At 35.1% G+C, this 23,147-nt stretch overlaps 1 protein-coding gene across 4 annotated transcripts in view; it reads right to left on the bottom strand.

Annotated features, from left to right (window-relative positions):
* Positions 1-22,917, bottom strand: part of DYNC1I2 (dynein cytoplasmic 1 intermediate chain 2) — a 59,264-nt gene extending 36,347 nt beyond the window's left edge. The window contains exons 1-5 of one of the 4 annotated variants that reach the window (XM_030325290.1): positions 22,757-22,917; positions 21,294-21,410; positions 18,870-18,987; positions 7,215-7,305; positions 994-1,053 (exon numbers count right to left, since the gene is read on the bottom strand). In XM_030325290.1, coding sequence (XP_030181150.1) covers positions 994-1,053; positions 7,215-7,305; positions 18,870-18,987; positions 21,294-21,401 — 377 coding nt within the window. In that variant the 5' untranslated portion in view covers positions 21,402-21,410; positions 22,757-22,917. Of the gene's footprint in view, positions 1-993; positions 1,054-7,214; positions 7,306-18,869; positions 18,988-21,293; positions 21,411-22,508; positions 22,651-22,756 lie in introns of those variants that run through there. The other 3 variants (XM_030325289.1, XM_032594438.1, XM_030325291.2) reach the window with 3 other exon arrangements.
* Between the last annotated feature and the right edge of the window lie 230 nt (positions 22,918-23,147).

Raw genomic sequence — 23,147 nt, 5'->3', positions numbered from 1 at the left:
TACAAACTCCCAAAGAAATTCTCAATTATAAGACTGTCTTAAAAGAACATCTAATAAAAGCACTGCTGTAACTTCCAGAATATCAAGCAGGGTATGTATGCACACATACATACATACACACACAGGGTACGTATACACACATACATACATACACACCCATGAATACATATATATGTACATATATATGTAATATAGTAACTTTTCTTATAAAACATCATTTTCAAAATCTTGTACAAAAAAATAAAATTAGTACATTAAATGGATTAATTTTCTCTAAGGTTCCAAATGTGGGCCATAATAAATTTTTAATGTGTTTTCCACTTTAGGAATATCTTAGCTTCAAAGGGAAAAAAGTGCATAATCAAAGAATTAAGTGGGAAAACTTACTCTGACTTTAGACATAATTCCAAAAGGTGTTGGTCATGTGTTTTAGAAGGTACAAATTATCAGTGTAAAACAACTATCTGAGTAAGGAACAATGGCATCTATAAACATTTATAATTTGACTAGAATAACTAAATGAGTGAATGAATGAATTAATGAATAAATCAATACAATCTGGGGCCATGGTGTAGATGACCAACAGCTCTGTTCCTCTTGAAACCTTCTAAGGAAGGAATCATCAGGAAATATTAATATAGGAAAATAAATTAATATTCATATCTAGTAACCCAGAAAAGTTTCAATTGTATGTAGAACATGTATCAGAAAAAATCTGGGAAGTTTGTAACACAGCTTAGAAAATTTTACATCAAAAACACAGAAATAAAAAAAAGGACTTTGGAACTTAAACAAGTAAACTTGGTACCTAAAAAATCATATACATAAAATATTTCTTTCACTAATGATAGAGGATAAATGAGGTGTCACAGTAAAATATTAACTCTTTCCCTAACTGTATAATGTACATTAGAAATTTAAGTAAAATTAGGACAGTTTCACAAAGAATCAAATTAACTATAAAAGAGGGAAGGTAAAAAATCTATTCAATACCCCAAATCGGAATCTGAGTGAAGCTGAAGAACTGATGGATCTGTATCCCAATGCAGCGTCCTAAATGGTTGTAGGACAACCATGAAGCGTTAGCAAAAAAGGCCATACGTTAGTCAAGCAAATACATTCTATGAATAGGTAAGCTAAAATACTGTTCACAATTAAAAACCACATGTTCTGGTTAGTATGAAAAAAACACCAGGTATCACTCAATGCTTAGTGCATGCCATAAGCATAATGTGGTTAAAGATGCAAACATACAACCCAGAATAGTTAAAGGCAGTATTTTGAGACTACAGGAAACTAGTATTGCATAATAATGGACAAGAACAGCCAAAGCATACAACACAAATAATATATTATTTTTGGATATCAAGTTAGGCTATAAAAATAGCCAAACTTTAAATTTTCTTAATTAAAAAAACATTAGTAAAAACATCTTAGTTAACATATTATAATCTTGCCCAAAGCATTAAATGTGTGCAGGAAATTGTCATATTGGTAAAGGAAATGAATCAACACATAAGCCTTTTGGTAAGAAAACCAAAGACTATTCCACTGGGATACAAAAAAGCTAAAGTTTCCAAAATGTGACCCCTATGTAATTTATGGGTTAAGCACTGCCTTGGGCTTACATGTCATCTGCTTTAGAAAGCAACTAAAGATTTCTGTCTCTAGGAAAAGATAAATTTTTCCATGAAAAGTGTTTTATGTTCAAAGGACTTACCTAAATAACCTTCTAAAGAATATTAATTCTAAATAAATATTTGGTTGTGTTTTAGCCTTGCCTACTGGATAAATAACTTACATGGGACCTTCTCCACTTAAGCCAAATCTTATATGACTAAAACAAAAGGTACTTTATCACACTGGCATTCTTATAAGTTAACAGTATATAAGATAATTAGGTATAGTACTATATGATGCTCATAGTCCTTTATAAAAAAGTTAAGCACAATATATTCAGTACTACCATTTTTGTCAAATGTTTCTCATTTATATAAAGTTCTAACATATAACTAAGATAGCTATAATATTTAAATACAACAAATCATTTCTATACTTTACTTCCTGTATAATTTATCAATAAAAACTTTCAGATGAATTGAGCTAGAGAAATTCTTCATATTAAAAATATAAAGAAAGATTCTGGAATTTAAACAGGATTGTGTATAATGTATGTAAAGGTCACTCTGAAGATCTACTTTGTACTAAAAGCAATGAACAGCAACAAACTTAGGCTTTGTTGAATCAGAGGGGGTTCTATGAGCTGCTCTCCAAGGAATGTTCTGTCCACAGCCTTTACATTATATGAGAGGGATAACTGTTATCAGTGACATACAGCTCCTTATTGAGGATGCCATTTAAGTCTATAATTAAGAAAAACTTTGCCTCAAAATACAGCCATTACTGAAAATACATTGTATAACATACAGAATTATATTAAAGGCATCAATAGACATATAAAGTGAAATTCCAACATAATCTAAAAGGCTAAAAGAAAAACTCATCAAGAATGGAAAAAGGAACACAAAGTATGGATTACCCAACTGAGTAACTGTCAGCAAAATTTTAGAGATAAGAGAAGTGCTAAGAGAACTAGAAACTTAATGAAATGCAACTCCAAATCTACAAAGTTAGAGAGAAAACACTTTTCATGGCCTTTTATATTTATATTTATTCATAAATTATAACCAGGCCCAACAGAAATTTTTGGCATTTAGAAATAGTGATTCAGATATGTCTTAATACCATACTTGGTAATGTCTAATATATCTTTTCCTACTTCTTGAGTGTACTAATCTTGGACGTCTTGCCAAGTAAGTGCAGAGGTTCATACATTTCACACATCTTCATGTATCTTTCCGTTGATACTTTTTATTCTCTTCATTTTTTCATTACCAACATGCCTGCTCAGTTCAAGTTCATTCTGTTTCATTCTCAGATCTTAGCATTCTTTTCAAACAGATTTTTTTTAATGTTTTATTTATTCTTGAGAGAGAAAGAGAGAGAGAGGCAGACAGACAGAGGATGAGTGAGGGAGGGGCAGAGCGAGAGAGGGACACAGAATCTGAAGCAGGCTCCAGGCTCTGAGCTGTCAACACAGAGCCTGTTGGGGCTCAAACTCACAAGCTGTAAGATCATGACCTGAGCCAAAGTCAGATGCTCAATCAGCTGAGCCACCCAGGCGCCCCTTAGCATTCTTTTTAAAAGCCATGTATTTAGAAATGCTATTATTTCACTGCCAATAGCACCAATTAATCAACAAGATTAACTATCTCTCTACTATGGAATCTGGAGATGATGCAGAATTCATAGTTTTTACTCTTGTATGTATACATATATACATAAAAAAGAACATACACAGCTCTCTTGAAAATTAATGATTTAAACTGAGTCTGTGCTCTCAAAGTGGACAATGTATGTAGTAAGATTAAAAAGATAACAAGGTCATCTCACTCAAAAAGAGGAATTTTTTTCCTTCTGTTAAACTTCGAAGAAACTAAATTTTATATTCATTATCTAATAAGAACAAATGCCTCTGAAGATATTTAAGTACCTATTTTCTTGTTTTATTACTTACCATTAAAAACCTATACTTTAAACTTAAACACAAGTTAGCACACTATGCTTAGAACTTTTCAGTACAGTGAATATCTTAAAATTAATGATGTAATCACTAGAATGTAAGTTCCATGAAGGCAAGGGCCATGAATATTTTATTTTCTGTGGTAACCTATACAGTATTTAACATTAAATTGGCAATTTGATAAATGTGTTCCATATACAAATATTTTTCTTATCAGCGTTTACTTCCTATACCAATTCACAGTATTTCAATGGTCTCCAATAAATTCTAAGTTTCCCAGTGAAACTCAGAAGGATATGTTCTTCTTTTTTTTTAATATATTTTTTGACGTTTGTTTATTTATTTTGAGAAAGAGAGAAACGAGGGGAGGGGCAGAGAGGGGACGGGAGGAGAGAATCTCAAGCAGGCTCTGCACTGTCAGCACAGAGCCCGATGTGGGGCTTGAACTCACAAACTGTAAGATCATGACCTGAGCCGAAATCCAGTGTCAGATGCTTAACCAATTGAGCTACCCAGGTGTCCCATGAGGAGGACATGCTCTAATTCAAATTTAAAAAACCAAGTTGAGGGGCGCCTGGGTGGCGCAGTCGGTTAAGCGTCCGACTTCAGCCAGGTCACGATCTTGCGGTCCGTGAGTTCGAGCCCCGCGTCGGGCTCTGGGCTGATGGCTCAGAGCCTGGAGCCTGTTTCTGATTCTGTGTCTCCCTCTCTCTCTGCCCCTCCTCCGTTCATGCTCTGTCTCTCTCTGTCCCAAAAATAAATAAACATTGAAAAAAAAAATTAAAAAAAAAAAAATAAAAAACCAAGTTGATGTCATACAGTAGTTTTGAAAGCAAACTTGCTAATACTCCATTTAAAATTATCTTTCTACTCCTATTCAAAATCAAGAACAGGGAGTGCAAAATGAACAAAGTATAATATCTACATAAAAATAATGTATAATGAAATAAACAAATTTAATAAATATAATAATTCTTTGGGTAAATATTTGTATTACAAGAATGTTGTAGAAGGGGAAAAAAAGCCTTCTCTTGAAAATACCACTTGCTGGGGCGACTGGATGGCTCAATCAGCTAAGCATCTGACTCTTGATTTTGCTCAGGTCATGATCTCACAGTTGTGAGATCAAGCCCCAAAATGGGCTCTGTGCTGGGCATGGAACCTGCTTAGGATTCTCTCTCTCCCTCTTGCTCTAGCCCTCCCCTGCTCGTGCAGAGGCTCCCGAAAGAAAGGAAGAAAGAAAGAAAGAAAGAAAGAGAAAGAAAGAGAGAGAGAGAGAGAGAGAGAAAGAAAGAAAGAAAGAAAGAAAATACCACTTGCTTATTACAAAAAGAATATTAATACATTTGTATAAAAGTACGGAAGTATGAAGTATGAAACAAATTTAGCCTTAAAAATGAATGTAGACTAAATAAATTTAGTCTTTATAACATATACTATTTTATAAGGTACTATTATTTCTAAAAAAAAGTTCTGACTTTTCTTAAATGATAATTATATCATTTACCTCAAATGACAGTATAGCTTAGATTTGCAATTTCAGTTCTATTTATAAAACAGTTTTGGAAAACACAGCTCAAATACAAACTGGTGAGACTTTTGTGTTCTCTAATTGTTAACGATAACTCGATTATTCAGGAATTAATTAGAATACTGAGTTTATTACCTAGTTCCTTGCTTCTTTTTTCTTGCCTGCTTTTTTGATACTCATTATTTATTTATAACCTTAATCAGAGGAACTCAGGCACAAAGAAGATAGAACTTCTCATGTTTATTTCTTATTAAACGGTGTGTTAAGAAATTGCTCGGAGGAGGACATTTAACTTCCTGCCCAAAATAAGGATTCTGAATAAAGATTTTTAACTATGTTTAATCTCATTCCAGCTCTCACAAGGAGTCAAAAAGCATGATGCTGTTTTTCCTTTTATTTTTTTTTTAATGTTTATTTATTGAGGGGGCAGAGAGAGAGAGAGAGAGAGAGAGACAGACAGACAGACAGACAGACAGACAGAAAATTCCAAGCAGGCTCCATGCTCAGCACAGAGCCTGACACAGGGCTTGGTCTCACAACCGAGATCATGACCTGAGCTAAAATCAAGAGTCGGGCGCTTAACTGACTGAGCCACCCAGGCGCCTCAATCCTGTTTTTAAAAGACATGTTGTTAGCGTGACAGAAAGGAATAATAATACTTTCCTTGATACAATCTTTGGAAAGAAGTGAAATCTTACTGAACTTTGGAAAAGCAAGTCTCAACATGTGTGCAGGATCCTAAAACAAACATGAAATACAGTTTACAAGGAAGACGTGAGTACAGAAAAACTTGGGGGTAAACGTTTATTAAGTGAGGTATAACTGACATATAACACTATATTAATTTCAGGTATGTAAAATAATGATTTGATATTTGTATATATTGTGAAATGATCGCCATAATTCTAGTTAACATCTATCATCATACATAGTATTTTTCTTGTGATGAGAACTTTTAAGATCTACTCTCTCAGCCATCTTCAAATATGCAATACAGTATTAACTGTAGTGATTATGCTGTACATTACATTCCCATGACTTATTTGATAACTGCAAGTTTGTACCCTTCGAGCCTCTTCACCCATTTCGACTGTCCCCTATCCACTACCTCTGGCAACCACCAATCTTTAACTACGTAGTTCTCTTTAACTACAGCTTGGATTTTTTTTTTGGGGGGGGGGAGGTCTTAGATTGCATACATAAGTGACATAATTCAATATTTGTCTTTCTCTCACTTATTTCATTTTGCATGAAATTTCATTTTGTATTTCATTTTGCCCTTGGGACAGTAAACGCTCTTTTTTTTAATTTGTTTTTAATGTCTATTTATTTTTGAGAGAGAGAGAGAGAGAGAGACAGAGTGAGGGGGGAAGGGGCAGAGAGAGAGGGAGACACAGAATCCAAAGCAGGCTCCAGGCTCTGAGCTGTCAGCACAAAGTCCAACACAGGGCTCAAACTCATGGACTACAAGATCATGACCTGAGCTGAAGTCTGATGCTTAACTGACTGAGCCACCCAGGCGCCCCAGGACAGTAAATACTCTTAATGTTTCCTTAGCAGTTATCTCTATTTGATATTTTATGCACTATTATTTTCTATCCCAATTAGAACTAGTGACTCAATAGAACACAACTGAAATGTTTAAGTGAATTCTTTAGATTTTCAATTACTGAATGGAGAATTAAGCACAACAAAGAGGTTTTACACCATTTATAAACTATTTCACACTATATTTATACTATTTTATATTATCATACACTATTTACACTATTTATACACTATTTATATTTTTCATATATATTATATATACAAAACCTTTACACAATAACTCATGCAGTAGGCTTAGACATAAAAAAATTAAATGAATTAAAACTCTATTTTCAATATAAAACACCATAAAATCAGTCTGATTTAATCAATGGGGTCAATTAAAATACTATTAAAAAAATTTCCCCCAATTTATAACAAATAACTTCTATGACAATTTAGATTTCAAAATGTTAGGTTCAACACAACTATTTAGAATCCCTCTAAAGCATCAATGGTATCTGGGCACTAAATGCATTCTATCATTAAAATATTTTTAAAAATTTACTGTACCTAGATCCCACTGCGCCATCTCCAGAGTCTTGGCTTCCAGCTTCACTTGGTGTGCTCACAGATTTGGAGGATGGAGACATAGGAGGAGGGACTAAATAGTGAAATAGACAGGTATCCGCTGTTACTACACGGAGAGGTTGCTCAGCTTATGACGTTTCAAAAGTAATTTAACATGAAGTAATTAACAAAAAAGAAAAAATGGCAAACCAAAAAACAAAAATACATGAATGAAAATGAACAGTAGAAAGAAGAGGAAAAAGACAAAGTTAACAATGCATGCTGACGATTCATGCAATTTCTCTGGCAAAATGCATTTGGGCTTTATATTAAAAAAAAAAAAAGCAAGATTATGAAAGGATGCATCTTCATCCCAGCCAACACCAAATGTGGGCACTAATTTTCAAAGGAGAGCATTCCTTCTCCCCCAACTTCTCACTTTTAAGATCAACAGATTATAAATATTATTTATAATTGCTGTCAAAATCAAAACTCTGAAATATTCTTCAGAAGTCATTTGCTTTCTGATTTTCTGATATTTCAAAATGTTATTTTTTGTCTAACAACTTTTTATTTTAGGAATTAATGCCTTAAATGATTTCATTTCCCCCTCCCCCGCCCCAACAAGAAAAGGGGCCAATTTAGAGAAATGACTACAGCTAAAGGAATGGCTCCTTTAAAATGTCCATTAGTTTCCAGCAATTTGGGTGAAAAATGCAAACAGGCCATAAAATAGCATGCCTTCTAGACATGATGCATAACATAAAGTGATGCATGCAACTTAAACAAGGCAAGACTTATGATAACTTCCTTACCCCAGTATTCAGAAAAAACTGAAGTGTACAAACAAAGATACAGACACCCAAAATATTCTTAATCCCTTCTTATAGAAAAATACACATTTTTCATAGTATATAAAACAAACAGCAAATGCTTTCCCCTAAATCATCACTCTTAACATTATATACCAACAATTAAACGTGCACATTTCATGCTATTACGTTTGTAAAACATTTTGATTACCATTGCAGGAAGTATAGGAGGATCATCACTGCCATCTTCTGGTTAAATTTTACCATAAATGTCCCCCATCCCAAGTATCTTTTTAAAATAATTTTTCAGTATACAATATTAAGTGACTAACACATTTTATGTTGAGCTGCAAGCTGCTGTTTTAATAGTGTATTGAAAAGAAGGTGAGTTCCTAGTTATAAAGGAACTAATCTAAAGAAGTATATATTTAATTAAAAATCTGTTTTGGGGACAGTTGCATTCACTGAATCCTTGAAATTATGTTTAATTGTTTATACATGATACAATAAAAAAGGGGGTTTGCTAATCTAACAAAATGTATGATGAATTACATTGTTTTTGTAACGTAAGCTCTACACCCAATGTGGGGCTTGAACTCATGACCCCAAGACCAAGAGTTGCATGCTCTACCAACTGAGCTAGCCGGCTGCCCCTACGATGAATTACATCTTAAACACAGGTACAAAACTAACCATCCCTATGTTTTCAATGGTAAATTCTATTGGTAACCAATAGTAAGATTAGAAGGGGAAAAAATCATAGCTAGAAGGTTTCCCAAGACAGAGTGGTTAATTCTCGCTTAAAATCAAATGTTTCTAACTTTGTGATTAAATCTCTCAGAAACAATGAAAAACCAGGTCACCTTCATATAGTTTACAGGTGGATGGCACTGTGCTAGGTGCTGCGTGTACAACTCAAAGTAGCTAAACATGATCTGTATCTGAAATAAAGGAATATTAATGTCCCCTAACTTCACTTAGATCACATTTCCTCATCTTTTTGTATATCTCTCAATGTGAGGCTTCCCCTAGTCTAAATCCCAACAGGAATAAATACAGGAATAAATAGTATCTAACAGGGGCTTGCCAACTATGCTGTAAAGCACAAATATGTTTATTATAGTGAGACACCATGATTTTTTCATATTAAAGATTTTTAAAGAAGAAATTTTGTATTCTTTAAGTTACATAGTTAACTTCATGCTTAGGAAAATAATTTGTCTAGGTATACATATTGCAAAGATTGGAGGAAAACAGTAATATTTCTATCAATCTATTTGTGGTGAACTATAAAATTCTTTTGCAGTTTAATATGGTTACCATATTTGTTACCCTTTCTGATGACTGTTAAGTATCAGTGACTCCACTCAATAAATTCAACAGTATCATACTGGTTAAGACTACACTATAAAAAAATGTTACCTCAAGTTCTTTATGGAAACATGTTAAAAAGTAATTATACAAAAAATAAATACACTAACCTAGCCATTTAAAGTGTCAGAAGTAAAAGTTTCCCAAATAAAAAATAAATTACAGGGGTGATGCTACCAAATTACCATAGTTTATTAGACAGAAGCAAAATTAATTGCCACGACATCAAATTTGTAATTCAATAAAAATCTCCATCCTAGAACTATATTATTTCTCACAAAAGGTATTTTTCAAGCAACCTATGGAGAGGACTCATTAAAGACTCAAAATTATTATCTGGCTCACCAACTTCATCTTGCAATAATAAATAATGTATACTACAGAAGGGACAAGCCTAGAAAAAGAAAATTACCATTATTGAAAAAGGAGTAATATTAACGGAAAAAGGGGAATGATAATGTTATTTGGTCACTACCATATTTTCAACCTAATTAGTCTAAAAAATCAAAGACTACAGCAATTGCACAACAAGGCAACACCTCCATACTCCCAGATTCAACAACCTCCCAAGAACAAACAGCATGTATTCAAGGAGGTTAAAAAAACAAAAAAACAAAAAACACCTCTGAACTCAGTCCCTCAAATCTCAATACTCAACTCTAGAATTCATTTGCAAAGATGGTTTAACAGTCCAATCAGCTTTGAAAATAAGAAAAGCCATTACTAATTAGCTTTTGCCAAGTATCAGAGATATAATGTTTAGTAAGAACAGTGATTGAATCACATTACTAGATTTAACATTACCATATGTCAATGTTTAACAAGTTCAAGCTTCTTAGAAGTCTAGAGCAAAGATCCTATTTCCTTTTTTGAAAACCAGGGGAGATACATGGAGTAAACTGGTAAACAAATCTACACCATGGCCTTCACTGATCACTTAAGTAGTATTGAAAGACTGTGACTTTTTAATTCTCTAGAACAAAAACCCAATCAAGAAGGCCTTTCCTGCCAGTTTAGATCTTGGCCTTCCAAGGATGTAAAATTAACCCTGCTGCCTTTTGGCACACAAAGAAACAACTAGACTATTTTTAAATGAGAAGGGAACTAGGAATGCACCTAGATTTACAATTAGACTTAAGTTTGAGTTGACAACTCAGAACCACACAAGTCTCAAGAGATGAAGGATGATGCAAAGCCCAATTATTTCTCATGTAGAAGAAAGCCTCTGGCAAGAAGGGGCTTTTGCCAGGAAGTAGAACCTAGAAAAAGTGAACCACCAAGGAAAGCGAATGTATGGAGTAAGAGCTAGTATAGACAGTAAAATGGAAGAAGTGAGCTTCTGAGATAACCCAAAGTTGTAAGACCTTGTCTAGGTAATCAATGATACTTAACATTCAAACACAGCACACACTACAATAATGCCCCCTTGTGGATACTCTTAGCCTGGAAAAATAACATTTAAATAACTTTTTCATAACTTCCTCTTTTTGTCCTGAAAGGTGTTGCTTTAAACATGAATTCTCTTAAATATTAATTTCTCCCTTTCTATGGGGTGTCTATGGCTCAGCATCCCACTCCTGATTTCAGCTCAGGGCATCATCTCATGGTTCGTGAGATCAAGCCTGAGGTCGGGCTTCCCACTGTAAGCATGGGATTCTCTCTCTCCTCTCTCTCTGCCCCTCCCATCTCTCTAAAAATAAACAAACATCTAAAAATGTTTTCTCTCTTTCTATGGCCCCTTCTCCTGATAATGAAGTTTAAATATCTGCCACTAATTTCCCCTAAATGTTTCATTTCCTTTATTCTTTTCAATGTAGTTCAGAGCATCAGATAAGTTTTTTAAAAGAAATTAATATATAAAAATAAAATTCTGTAGCATTAATATACTTTAAGGAACCATTTGTTAAAATCAGTCTAACCTTGAAGAAATGACTTGGTACATGGGAAGCATTCATTCTATCTAAAAATCAGATTTACCAGTTTTAAGATAAATAAATATTATTGATATAACCTACAACATGACCTACAGTTAAAACTATTATATGGTACATAGGAAAGTTGTTAAAAGAGTAGATTCTAAGAGTTCTCACCATAAGAAGACATTTTTTTTTCTTTTCTTCTTAGTATATCTGTATGAGATGATGGATGTTAACTAAACCTATTGTGGTAATCATTTTACAATATATATAAATCATACCACTACAAATAAGTAAACTTAAATAGTGACATATGTCAATTACTTCTCAATAAAACTGGCAAAAAATGAGATTTAAGGTATTGAAAAGTTACAAAGTATGAGGGAAATAAATGAAGTAGTACTTATTTTTGACTAGCAAAGTCCTTTTGTTTCTTCCTAATAAAAGAAAATACAGATAATAAACTATCATACTAATCAATGTACTGTGTCCTACTGATACAGACTCAGGCTACAGACTAATTGACAGTATCTGTTTTCATCTCTCTATAAGATGGTCAAAACAGTAATTACACATACAAAAGAGATTCACTTCACTTTTTTTCAATCATCAATGTTTAAGAGCTCCACACTGGATACAACATGTTTGAAAGTTGTATCTAAAATTAACTTTCTTTGGGGTGCCTGGGTGCCTCAGTTGGTTAAGTGTCCGACTTCGGCTCAGGTCATGATCTCGCAGTCCATGGGTTCAAGCCCCGCGTCGGGCTCTGTGCTGACAGCTCGGAGCCCAGAGCCTGTTTCAGATTCTGTGTCTCCCTCTCTCTTTGACCCTCCCCCATTCAAGCTCTGTCTCTCTCTGTCTCAAAAATAAATAAACGTTAAAAAAAATTTAAGAAAATAAAAAAATAAAATAAAATTAACTTTCTTTGACTGGCCACTTAAATTTAGTTAAAAACAAAACACACACAAAAAACAAGCCATGCTTCTTTTATGAAATATTAAAATTTCAATTTCCACTATGCTTTTTTCTGAAATTTAAACAATTACATTTTGTTATTACTTTTAAAGCAGATGGCTTTTATTTGGCCTTACAAGGTAGAGAAAGACATATGACCTAGTAATAATTGAACAAACATTTAAATGTCTAGCCTGTGCTGGACACCAGCGATAAAAATGCTACTGTCCCTGCTCTCGAGGATTCCTGACAAAAAGTAGTCAACTCACCAAGTAAGAATCTACCAACAAAGAGAAGCTAAAAGAGATTTTATTAGCTATACATATATTTTTAAATAATTTCTTTAAAGTTTATTTTTGAGAGAGAGACAGAGTGTGAGCAGGAGAGGGGCAGAGAGAGAGGGAGACACTGAATCAGAAACAGGTTCCAGGCTCTGAGCTGTCAGCACAGAGCCTGATGCAGGGCTCGAACTCATGAGCCATGAGATCATGACCTGAGCTGAAAGTCAGGCACTTAACCAAATGAGCCACTGAGGTGTCCCTAGCTGTAACTTTTTAAAAAATCAAATCTTTTCAAAAAAATAAATAAAATTATAAAACAAATTCCTTTCAGAATTTAAAAAAAAAAAGAAAAAAGTCTGTTTTAGGAAAATCAGAGAGTGGTGTTTTTAATAAATCCTCTTGAATATTCTAGCAGTATTTTATACTTCTACAATTCAAAAATGTTTACTAAGTACATTCTGTAGTGAAAAGGAAAACAAGTATCCATCCTGGGTCATGATATAAAATATATTTTTTATTATGGGTTACTGTCAAGAAAGTTCTACGGACACTGACTTCATCTGTATCCTGTATTCTTCAAGTCTAATTTTAAATAAATACAAGAAAGATCTTTAGGCATCTGTCAGAGAACAGAAGAAGATGGAAAACCACACAACCCATTTAAGGTGGCTATTATAACTATTATAATAGAGCCAGACAAGATATAATAAAAGGAAAAAAATTAGAGGCATGATTCTCTTATGAGCATAAAGAACTCCTAAATAAAATATTAGCAAATGAATTCAGCAATGTATAAGAAAAATAATTATCTCATAACTAAGTGGGATTTGTTCCAGAATGTAAACATGCATTTACATTAGAAAAACTATTATAAATCATTGTATTAATACAGTAAAAGGAAAAAAAAAACATACCATTTCAAAATATAAAGAGAACGATGAATTTGTTGCAGTTTTGGCAGTTTTAAAAAATGTCCAAATTCTTTGTGAATTCCAGTTGACAGAATGTGGTGGAATTGATGCTCTACGATTTCCAAGAATAAGTCAAAAAGAATAGCTTTTTCCTGGTTCTATCTTTGGATTGCTCATTCTGGGAGAAACTGACATTCTGCAAGGATACTCAAGCAGTTCTGTGTGGAGAGGAACTCAGGACTCCCACTACCAATAGCCAATATCAACCGCCAGCCATGTAGGTGAGGCACCTTGAAAGCAAATCCTAGCAACAAGCATGCCTTCAGATGACTGCAGCTCTGACTGACATCTTGACTTCAATGCCATGAGAGACCAGGAACCAATGCCAGTCAGCTAAGTCACTACCAAATTCCTGACAGGCAGAAACTATGAGAGATAATAAATGTTTATTATTTTTAAAAAATCAACTGATACAAAAAGGAATAGAAAACCTGAATAGACTGTAACTTTAAAAGAAGACTAGAAATGGTGAATAATCTCTGCTCTCAACTACTCCCTGGGAAAAAAAGTTGCAATCCCTGGCAGTTTTACAGTTGAATTCTACCAAGTTTTAAAGGGAAAAGTAACATCTACCTTTTACAAGCTGTTGTACAAAATATCAAAAGGGAAAGCTGTCTAATTTATTTTAAAATCATAACCAGGGGCGCCTGGGTGGCTCAGTCAGTTAAGCATCTGACTGTTGATTTTGGCTCAGGTCATGATCTCGTAGTTTTCAAGTTCCAGCCCCGCACTGGGCTTTGTGCTGACAGTGCAGAGCCTGCTTGGGATTCATTCTCTTTCTCTCTCTCAATCTCTCCTCCTGCCTCCCCTGCTCTCTCTCAAAATAAATTAATTAATTAAAAAAAAAAAGGATAAAATCATAACCATGATGGCCAATGAACCTGAACAGTATAAGAAAATTACACGCAAATTTACTTATGAATATATATACAAAGATTCTAAATACAGTACTGGCTAATCTTTTTAAAAAATACACACACTCTCTGCCCCTCCCCCATTCATGCTCTGTCTCTCTCTGTCCCAAAAATAAATAAACGTTGGAAAAAAAAATTAAAAAAAAAATACACACAAAATCTCTGGTAATCCCTGGAGGTGACTCTTAGTAATTAAAGTGAAAAAAAACTAAGCATGTCTTCTGCTTTTCTTTTTTTTTTTTTTTTTTTTAAATTTTTTTTTTCCAACGTTTATTTATTTTTGGGACAGAGAGAGACAGAGGATGAACGGGGGAGGGGCAGAGAGAGAGGGAGACACAGAATCGGAAACAGGCTCCAGGCTCTGAGCCATCAGCCCAGAGCCTGACGCGGGGCCCGAACTCACGGACGGCGAGATCGTGACCTGGCTGAAGTCGGACGCTTAACCGACTGCGCCACCCAGGCGCCCCGATGTCTTCTGCTTTTCTAACAGGAAATTCATTTAGGGTAACCAAATAAATCTATTATGAGAGAAAGCTCCCCTTTACAGAAGAATTTCAGCCACTAAGTGCACTAGAAAAGATGGAATTATTAAAACAGTTCTGCAACTCCTAATTAAACAACTGATTTAGATAAGGATCACCAAGAAGTATTAAAACTATTTGGTGAAAAGTTGATGGAGAAATGAACATTCACATGGTGCCAAAGTACCATCTCCAGATATTACCGAATAGTCATAAGGAGAACAACAATAACAACAAAAAACTATGATGGAGAAACTTGCCTGTCATAATTGTAACCCAGTAATCAATCTTGGCATCACTAATAGCTCAACAACCAGGCATATGTACTACTGATATGATGTAATATGAAGTACACAGAATCTCTATGAGATATTCTTACCAAAGATGTTCCAAACAAGTTTTTTTAAACCAAATTTCCAGGGTAGAGGAAATACAAAAGATACAGGAACAAAAGCTAAATGTGAGAAAAACCATCATACAAACCCAGGAGGTGGGACATTCTAGAGACCAACTGGCCCACTCTCTTCAACAACTTGATGACATACGGCAAAAAGTAGTGTGTGAAGAATCTTCTAGATCTAGAAAGACTACAAACATATCACTAAATGCAACATATGGCACAGCAAGATTTTGGGGGGGAAACTTAAACTAGTTTTTTATAGGGAAGAAAAATTTGTTAAGCTAGAGCTATTTTGAAAAAGAGGAAAAAAGAGGGGTGATTTTCTCTATCAGAAATTAGGATATAATACAAAGCCACAGTAATTAAAACTGGGGGTTAATAGTATAGAATCAAACAAATTAGATCAACAGTGAAAATAGAAATGCCATGAATACATGGGAACTGATTGTACGACAAAGTTGGCATCAGATATCAGTGAGGGAAAAGATGGACTATTTAATAAATAGTATTGAGAAAATTAGCTAACTATATGGAGAAAAACTAGATTGGATCCCTACCTCATACTATATTCAAAAATATAACCCAAATATCTAAAGGTGAAAGCTAAAACTATAAAGCCTAACAGAAAAAAAATGTAGGAGAATATATATTGTGTCCTCAAAGATAGTATTTCTTTTAAAAAAAAAAAAAAAAAAAAAAAAAGACCAGGGGTGCCTGGGTGGCTCAGTTGGTTGAGCGACTGACTTTGGCTCAGGTCATGATCTCACCATTTGTGAGTTCGAGCCCCACATTGGGCTCCGTGCTGACAGCTCGGAGCCTGGAGCCTGCTTCGGATTCTGTGTCTCCCTCTCTCTCTGCCCCACACCCACTCATGCTTTGTCTCTCTCTGTCTCAGAAATAAATAAACATTAAAAAAAATTTTTTAAAAAGGTACAAAAAAAAGGTTATAATTGGCAGATCTATTATCAAAATGAAGGATTTGGTTCAATGAAAGACTATCAACAGAGTTAACAGGTAATAGACTGGGAGAGGTATTTTTGTTAAAAAACTAAAATAAAGAAGTCCTCCCCTAAAATATACAAGGACCTCCTATAACTCCAATGGTAAATGGGCAAAAGATATGAATATGCAATTCACAGAAGAGAAAATAACAGATATTTGAGAAATGGTCAACCTCACTATAAAGAGATAAATTTATATTAAAACATTTTGGTAAGGGCGTCTAGGTGGCTCAGTGGGTTAAGCATCCGACTTTGGCTCAGATCATGATCTCATGGTTCGTGAGTTCAAGCCCCACATTGGGCTCTTGGCTGTCAGCACAGAGCCCGCTTCAGATCCTCTGTCCCCTTCTCTCTCTCTGACTCTCCCCCATTCATTCTCTCTCTCCCCCTCTAAGTAAATAAATAAACTTAAAAAAATTTTTTGGTATACCATTTTATACCCATCAAGGTGGCAAAAACTGGAAAGTTGGAGAAGGTCAAGTGATGATGTAGATACGGTAATATTGTTACTTTCTTATTCAGTGGTACTGGGAGGGTCATTTTTGAAAGTGGTATGTAGAATCTAATAAATGTAAGTAAGCCCATACAAATAACATAGCAAATCAACTCTTGGGCTTACATCCCAGAGAAACTCTTCCACAGTTCTCAAAGAGAAAGTATATATTCTTTGCAGTGTTGCTTGTGAGAGCGAAGCAAAGAGAGAAGCAAGCCAAGTGTCTATTGCTGGGAAACAGGTAAAATATGGTACAGAATAGAATATTAGGTGTCAGTCAAAAATAAATACCTAGATCTGTATTTGGCAACATAGGTAGCTCTCAAATGCTGCTTGACAAAAAGGTATAAACAGAATGACACACACAGCACAATGCCGTTTATGTGTGTAAAATATACATAAATATGAGACCTTGAAATACGTACGCACACGTAGGACAGATCAAGAGGATATATGTTAAAAATGCAAGAATGGGAACTTAATGCAAGACTAGGAAGGAGAATGGAATTGGAGATGGGGAATGAGGGAGAAATGCACACCCACAAACCCACACCCACACACCGAAAGACCATTCTTTCAAGGCACAAGGGTGGTTCAGTCGGTTAAGCGTCAGACTTCGATTCAGGTCATATCTCGGCTTATGGGTTCGAGTCCCAAGGCGGGCTCTGTGCTAACAGTTCAGAGCTTGGAGCCTGCTTCAGATACTATGTCTGTCTGTCTGTCTCTCTGTCTCTCTCTCTGCCCCCCTGCCCCCTGCCGCCGACTCACGCTCTCTCTCTCTCTCTCTCAAAAATAATAAACATTAAAAAAATTTTTTAAATTTTAAAAAAGACTGTCCTTTCAAGAATTGATAACGAATATGAACTGAGAATTATGAGCAAGCGAATTCCATGAAAATGAAATCCTAAAAACAGAAAAGGGAAAAAATTCCTATAGGAGAAAAATGAAGCCAAAGACTCAGAAAAACTGATTATAGTCTATGCAACTAACAAGCAACTTGGTTTAGTTACTAGAGTATTTTTTTAACAGTAGTGTTACGATTCATTTACTCTTAAAACTGCCATTATGCAACATTAGCTTATTAAATAAAGACAATTCAAAATAAATAAATAAATAAATAAATAAATAAAATTCAAGTTAATATATTTCAATCTTCAAATTCTACCATAAAGGCAAATGAGCTGAAAGAAATAACAAGGAAGCAGACTAAGACAGTAACTAGTTTTTCATCTTGAAACCTTCTAGAAATATCAGCTCTAGAAATAGTTATATTGTAGTTTCACAAGAGGCAAACAGCAGTCACTATTTCTAAAATATATGTACCCTGAACTAGATGGAATTAACCCACAAACGAACCAGAAATGATAAAGGCCATATCAAACTAAAATACTACGTAACAGCACCCAGCTCATTTAAATATTTAATGCTTTCTGATATGTAACTAGATTGTCTTCAGTACCTCTACTACTTCAGCTTTTTGGTTTAGTACTGTTATCAAAATGAATAGCACAAAAGCAGAACAAGTCAAATCACTGCCAAAATAAGCTACCAATATTACTTCTCTTATTGGCAATGACAGCAGAGGTGTATCCTTTCCTTCCTCTACCTCTGAATACTAATAAGCTTTTAGAACTTTGACTCATTATACCTCTCTTTAACCTACAGAAAGAAATATAGAGTTAAGACCAGGAATCACAGTTATCTTTGAGTTAAATACAGTATACCACAGAAAACTTACTCAACAAATGTTGAAATAAATTACTGATTGAACAATAAAAGTCAATTGGTTGTTCACTGTATGTTAATAAGTATACCTAATCTTGCAGCTCTTTTAAACAAACAAAATAACCATGTATTGGCACATGTGAAAAAAGATAATTCTGAATAAATTGTAAGATTAGTCATTTTTAAGGGACACAAATAAGAAAAATATGCAAAACATATTAAAGTCAATTCATTCATCTCAGATATGTCTAAGCTAAATAAAATCTATCTCTTATAAATGGATATATTCTTATCCTTACCAATGGGGGATTCTGGAGTTAGCCCCATGCTTTGAAGCAATGCTTCAGCTTCTCTTCTTTTTTTTTCAAGATCTGATTCTTCTTGCACAGGAGCAACTGTTTCCTTCTTCTGATCAGTCTAAATTTTTAAAGTTAAAAACTTAAGTTTACATAGGACATGAAATATTTGTTTCCCAAAAAAATGTATTTTAAATAATGTACTAATACCGTATACTCTGGGAGAGTGGACTTAATTTTGAATACACGTTATAGTCATTAAATGAAAACCATTCTCAATAGAGTTCTAGTAAGTAATCTCCAAATGATATGTAATGAAAGAGTTCCCACAAAAGTTTTTACCTAGTAAATTTAAAAAGTACAGTTAGGGGCGCCTGGGTGGCGCAGTCGGTTAAGCGTCCGACTTCAGCCAGGTCACGATCTCGCGGTCCGTGAGTTCGAGCCCCGCGTCAGGCTCTGGGCTGATGGCTCGGAGCCTGGAGCCTGTTTCCGATTTTGTGTCTCCCTCTCTCTCTGCCCCTCCCCCATTCATGCTCTGTCTCTCTCTGTCCCAAAAATAAATAAACGTTGAAAAAAAAATAAAAATAAAAAAAAATAAAAAAAAATAAAAAGTACAGTTATTTCTATTTATCCACAGTATGAAACTGCTATTCATGGTTAGGAATTGTGGAAACCTTCCCTAGAGACACAAAAGTGTAGATATAAATATCACAACAGTATTGAAAAAGAAAAAAAGATTATTTAACAGGTAACACATTTTAAGTAAATGGACAACGTATTCTGTTGAAAATCAAGTATGAGTATCTCAAACTTTTGTACAATGTACTTTTCATTGTATTTATGCAATTTTATGTAGAGGATGTTTGTCAAAAATTCATCTGGAGGAAACATTTTAGTTTTTGAAACTATAGGTAGTATTTTTATAATAATAAAAACACGGATGGATTTGGTAAAGCTAAAATTCACTTTTGCATAGCAAAATTATTGCCGGATTTTAGCCTTTTATAGTTTTAGCAAAATCCTTCAGTTAAACTAGATAAGCCTCAATAATCTGAAATCATCCAAAACATTTCAAGTGAAATTTAAGTTTTTTGAAGGAAAAGTGTTATATATTCACCTCAGATGCCTATTTTGGCTAACCACTATTACTCATACAATTATCTGCAGTGAATTTTGTCAATCATAACATTCTATGATACCATTTTAACTTAAAGAAGTCATCCATGAACTTCATCAAAATAGTCAAAGAGGTTATATTACCAAGTTGGTACATAGCAATATATTAGTAGACTCACTAGTTAATGCTATTAACTTATCCCTCATAATGTTTTATAAATTTTAAATTAGCTATAAATCATGTAGTAGATATCCCTAAGAGGCAATTTATGCCACTTAAGGACATTTCTGGAAAACAAAAATCAAATATGCTTTCAGCACTGAAGGGTTTAAGGCTATAGATACTACTTTGGAATGGCTCTACCATTCTATCAGTTAACTTTTAATCAAACAGCTAACTTAAATCTCCAACTTTCCAAGGTTCAGAATAAATTAGAAAATTCTTCAATTACAGGCCTTTATAGCATCATAGCAATGCTGCACATAAATCATACTTTCAATTTTTCTGATTTTCTTTTCCCTTAAGAGATTTCTAGAAGTCTTGGCTATTAGCTATCAAATAGAAAACCTTGGAACTAATGTCACACTTAGGACACATTATTGTACACTAACCATTTAAAACATATCTGTGGTAAAATTATACAAATCTGTCCAAATAGTTTCCACTGGGAAAAAATGTACATTTCAACACAGGAGCGAGTAAAATATCTCCAGCTCAGGATTAACGTGTAATTGCCATACATGATGAAATGGTGATGTGAAAAATCAGAAGACACAGCTACCTGGTCTATCTTTAAGGCAGTATCAGACTCACTGCTTGCCAAAAATATTTCAGTATTTCATGATGAAGGAAAAAAGAACAAATTCCCTATCAATTAAATAATCTATTACGTATTTCTCTTTGCCGTTATTTAGTCTTGCAAATTATTAGCAGAACAGACTGGCAAAACATTCAGAAAAGTAAGTTCAAAATCCAGACTAAGTTATGATATATATGCCATGTTTTTTAAGAGCTATTACAAGGCAGATGTCCCTTACTTTATATAATAAGCATATTCTTAGAAATATGTAAATTGACTTTTATGCATCTATCCATATGAAATATTTTTATTCGGTAAAAAAAATCATTTTAACTTATCAACTTTGTCATTTTCACATTTTTTTAATCTGATTTCCTTAAAATTCACATACAGTGCTCTATTTGCAGTCACAACTGCTAGATTTTTAATTATTCTGCAGGTACTACATAAAAGTGTATTTGATATTAAATCCAATTACTTTACACTGTTTATTAAAAAAAAGAAAACATACTTCCTTTTTTTTCCTTTCTTCTTCTTTTCTCTTCTTTTCCTCTCTGATTTGGGCCAACCGCTGCTTCTTACGTTCCAATTCTGCCTTTAATTCACTTTTGTCCGACATGTTTGTGAGCTTAAAAAACATATAATCATTTATAATCATCATTACGTTGGAAAAAATATATAATTATTTACAATCATCATTACGTTGGTAAAAGCAGGGCTCTTTTAAAAAATCAGTCTTCAAAAAGAGAATTATCTCAAGAGGCCATGTAGTGCACTGCGATCAAAAGACAACATATAAACTCTACTTTTCAAATATGGAAGCATATATATATCACTAAGACTTGGGAAACATTATGAAGAAATGTATGTAAGTAAATATTTGGAGTTGAGCAAAGTAGCTAGCACACAGTAAGCTCTTTAACGTTCAAATGTCCAAATTTAACACAATGTCTCTGACTTAAAACAGAAGGCATGGATTGGCATTAAGGAGCTCTTCGACTATAGGACATAAACCAAATCTATCACCAGAGTTTTGTATTCATCCCTAGAAATTTGATGAAAACAATATGCAGACAAAAATTCCTGTAAATTCTAAAACCGACGTGTGATACTAACATTCAGGACAAGCAAAACACAAAAACTGCCATCATTAACTATCACATATATTTAAAGTACGAATATTTTTAGACAGAGCCCAACAACAAAGTCTGACTGGCTTCACTACCTACAGCTGACCGGCTCTTCCTCCGAGGCCGGGAGCTCCACGAGTGACAAGTTCACTTTCTCAAAACTACAAGGAAGACAAAGTCTCGGTAATTTTGTGCTACAACCTCCATGTTCGGGTACTTTCCAACACGCGCGGGGAGGGAAGACGCTGTCATCGCCGGGTAGTAATTTATTTATAAAATGGAGCAAGGCGAAGAGTTGCTTTTCCCCTGAGGTCACCACCAAGAGGGCGCAGTCCAGGACTGGGGGTCTGGGAAAGGGGGGCGCTGGGGACCGAGCAAGACTCGAGGCTCCGCCGGCCACCTCCGGTGGGTCAAGGAGGAAATAAAGTGGTCTGGTCTCCACCCGCCTTCCCAACTCACCGCACCTGGCTCTCCCCGCCTCTCCTTCAGGAGTCGGGCCGGGCAGCGCAGTCAGCAGGAACTGCCAAACCGCCCTTTGAGCCCCGACGTGAGACACAGCAGACAGAAAGGCCTTGAGGGAAGCACAGTCAACCCACCTGTAAGCTGGCGGGAAAGAAAAGAGTCCGCCCGCCTGCAACGACCCGGTAACGTCCCTCTCCTCCACCCCCGACTCCAAGAATCGCCGCCACTAGCTCCGCGACTTGCCGAAGCACACACAAAGAGAGATGGGCGGCGGCCACTACGGCGAGAGCTTAGGGACAAATGGCTTCACCAGAACGAGGTCGCTTCCAGAAAGAAGGGGTGGGGCCCCGCTGCGTGGAATTGCAGCCCCTCCGTGACTTACCTGTGTAAAGTAGAAACCAAGAGGTAAGACAAAGACCTCAGTCAGCCCAGAGACCTGAAGTGTTTCCACTTTGCTAAAATCTGGAAGAATACGCCTGATATCCTCGGACTGGATAAGCAACCACCGCCCTTGCCTTGCAGATTGACACGACCAGAGAGGGAGAACTACAAGCCCCAGCTGTAAGGGAAACCTGCGTGCGCCGAGCAAGGCATTCTGGGAGTTATGGTCAATGATAGTCGCAAAGTATGCTGGGACGTGTAGTGTTTTCCGAGGCTTACGGTTTCCCAAGCCGAGGCCTTCTATCTTCAGTATCCCAAAGAGAAGCTGCCAGCACTGGCCTTAAACCAGTATTCTGGTCCATTGGTCAGCGCTCACAGTGTTGTATAAGTTA

Source organism: Lynx canadensis, chromosome C1 (genome assembly GCF_007474595.2).
Source record: "Lynx canadensis isolate LIC74 chromosome C1, mLynCan4.pri.v2, whole genome shotgun sequence".
Lineage (NCBI taxonomy): Eukaryota > Metazoa > Chordata > Mammalia > Carnivora > Felidae > Lynx > Lynx canadensis.
The sequence above is the reverse complement of the archived record's forward strand: the minus strand, read 5'-3'. Positions and strand labels throughout refer to the sequence as shown.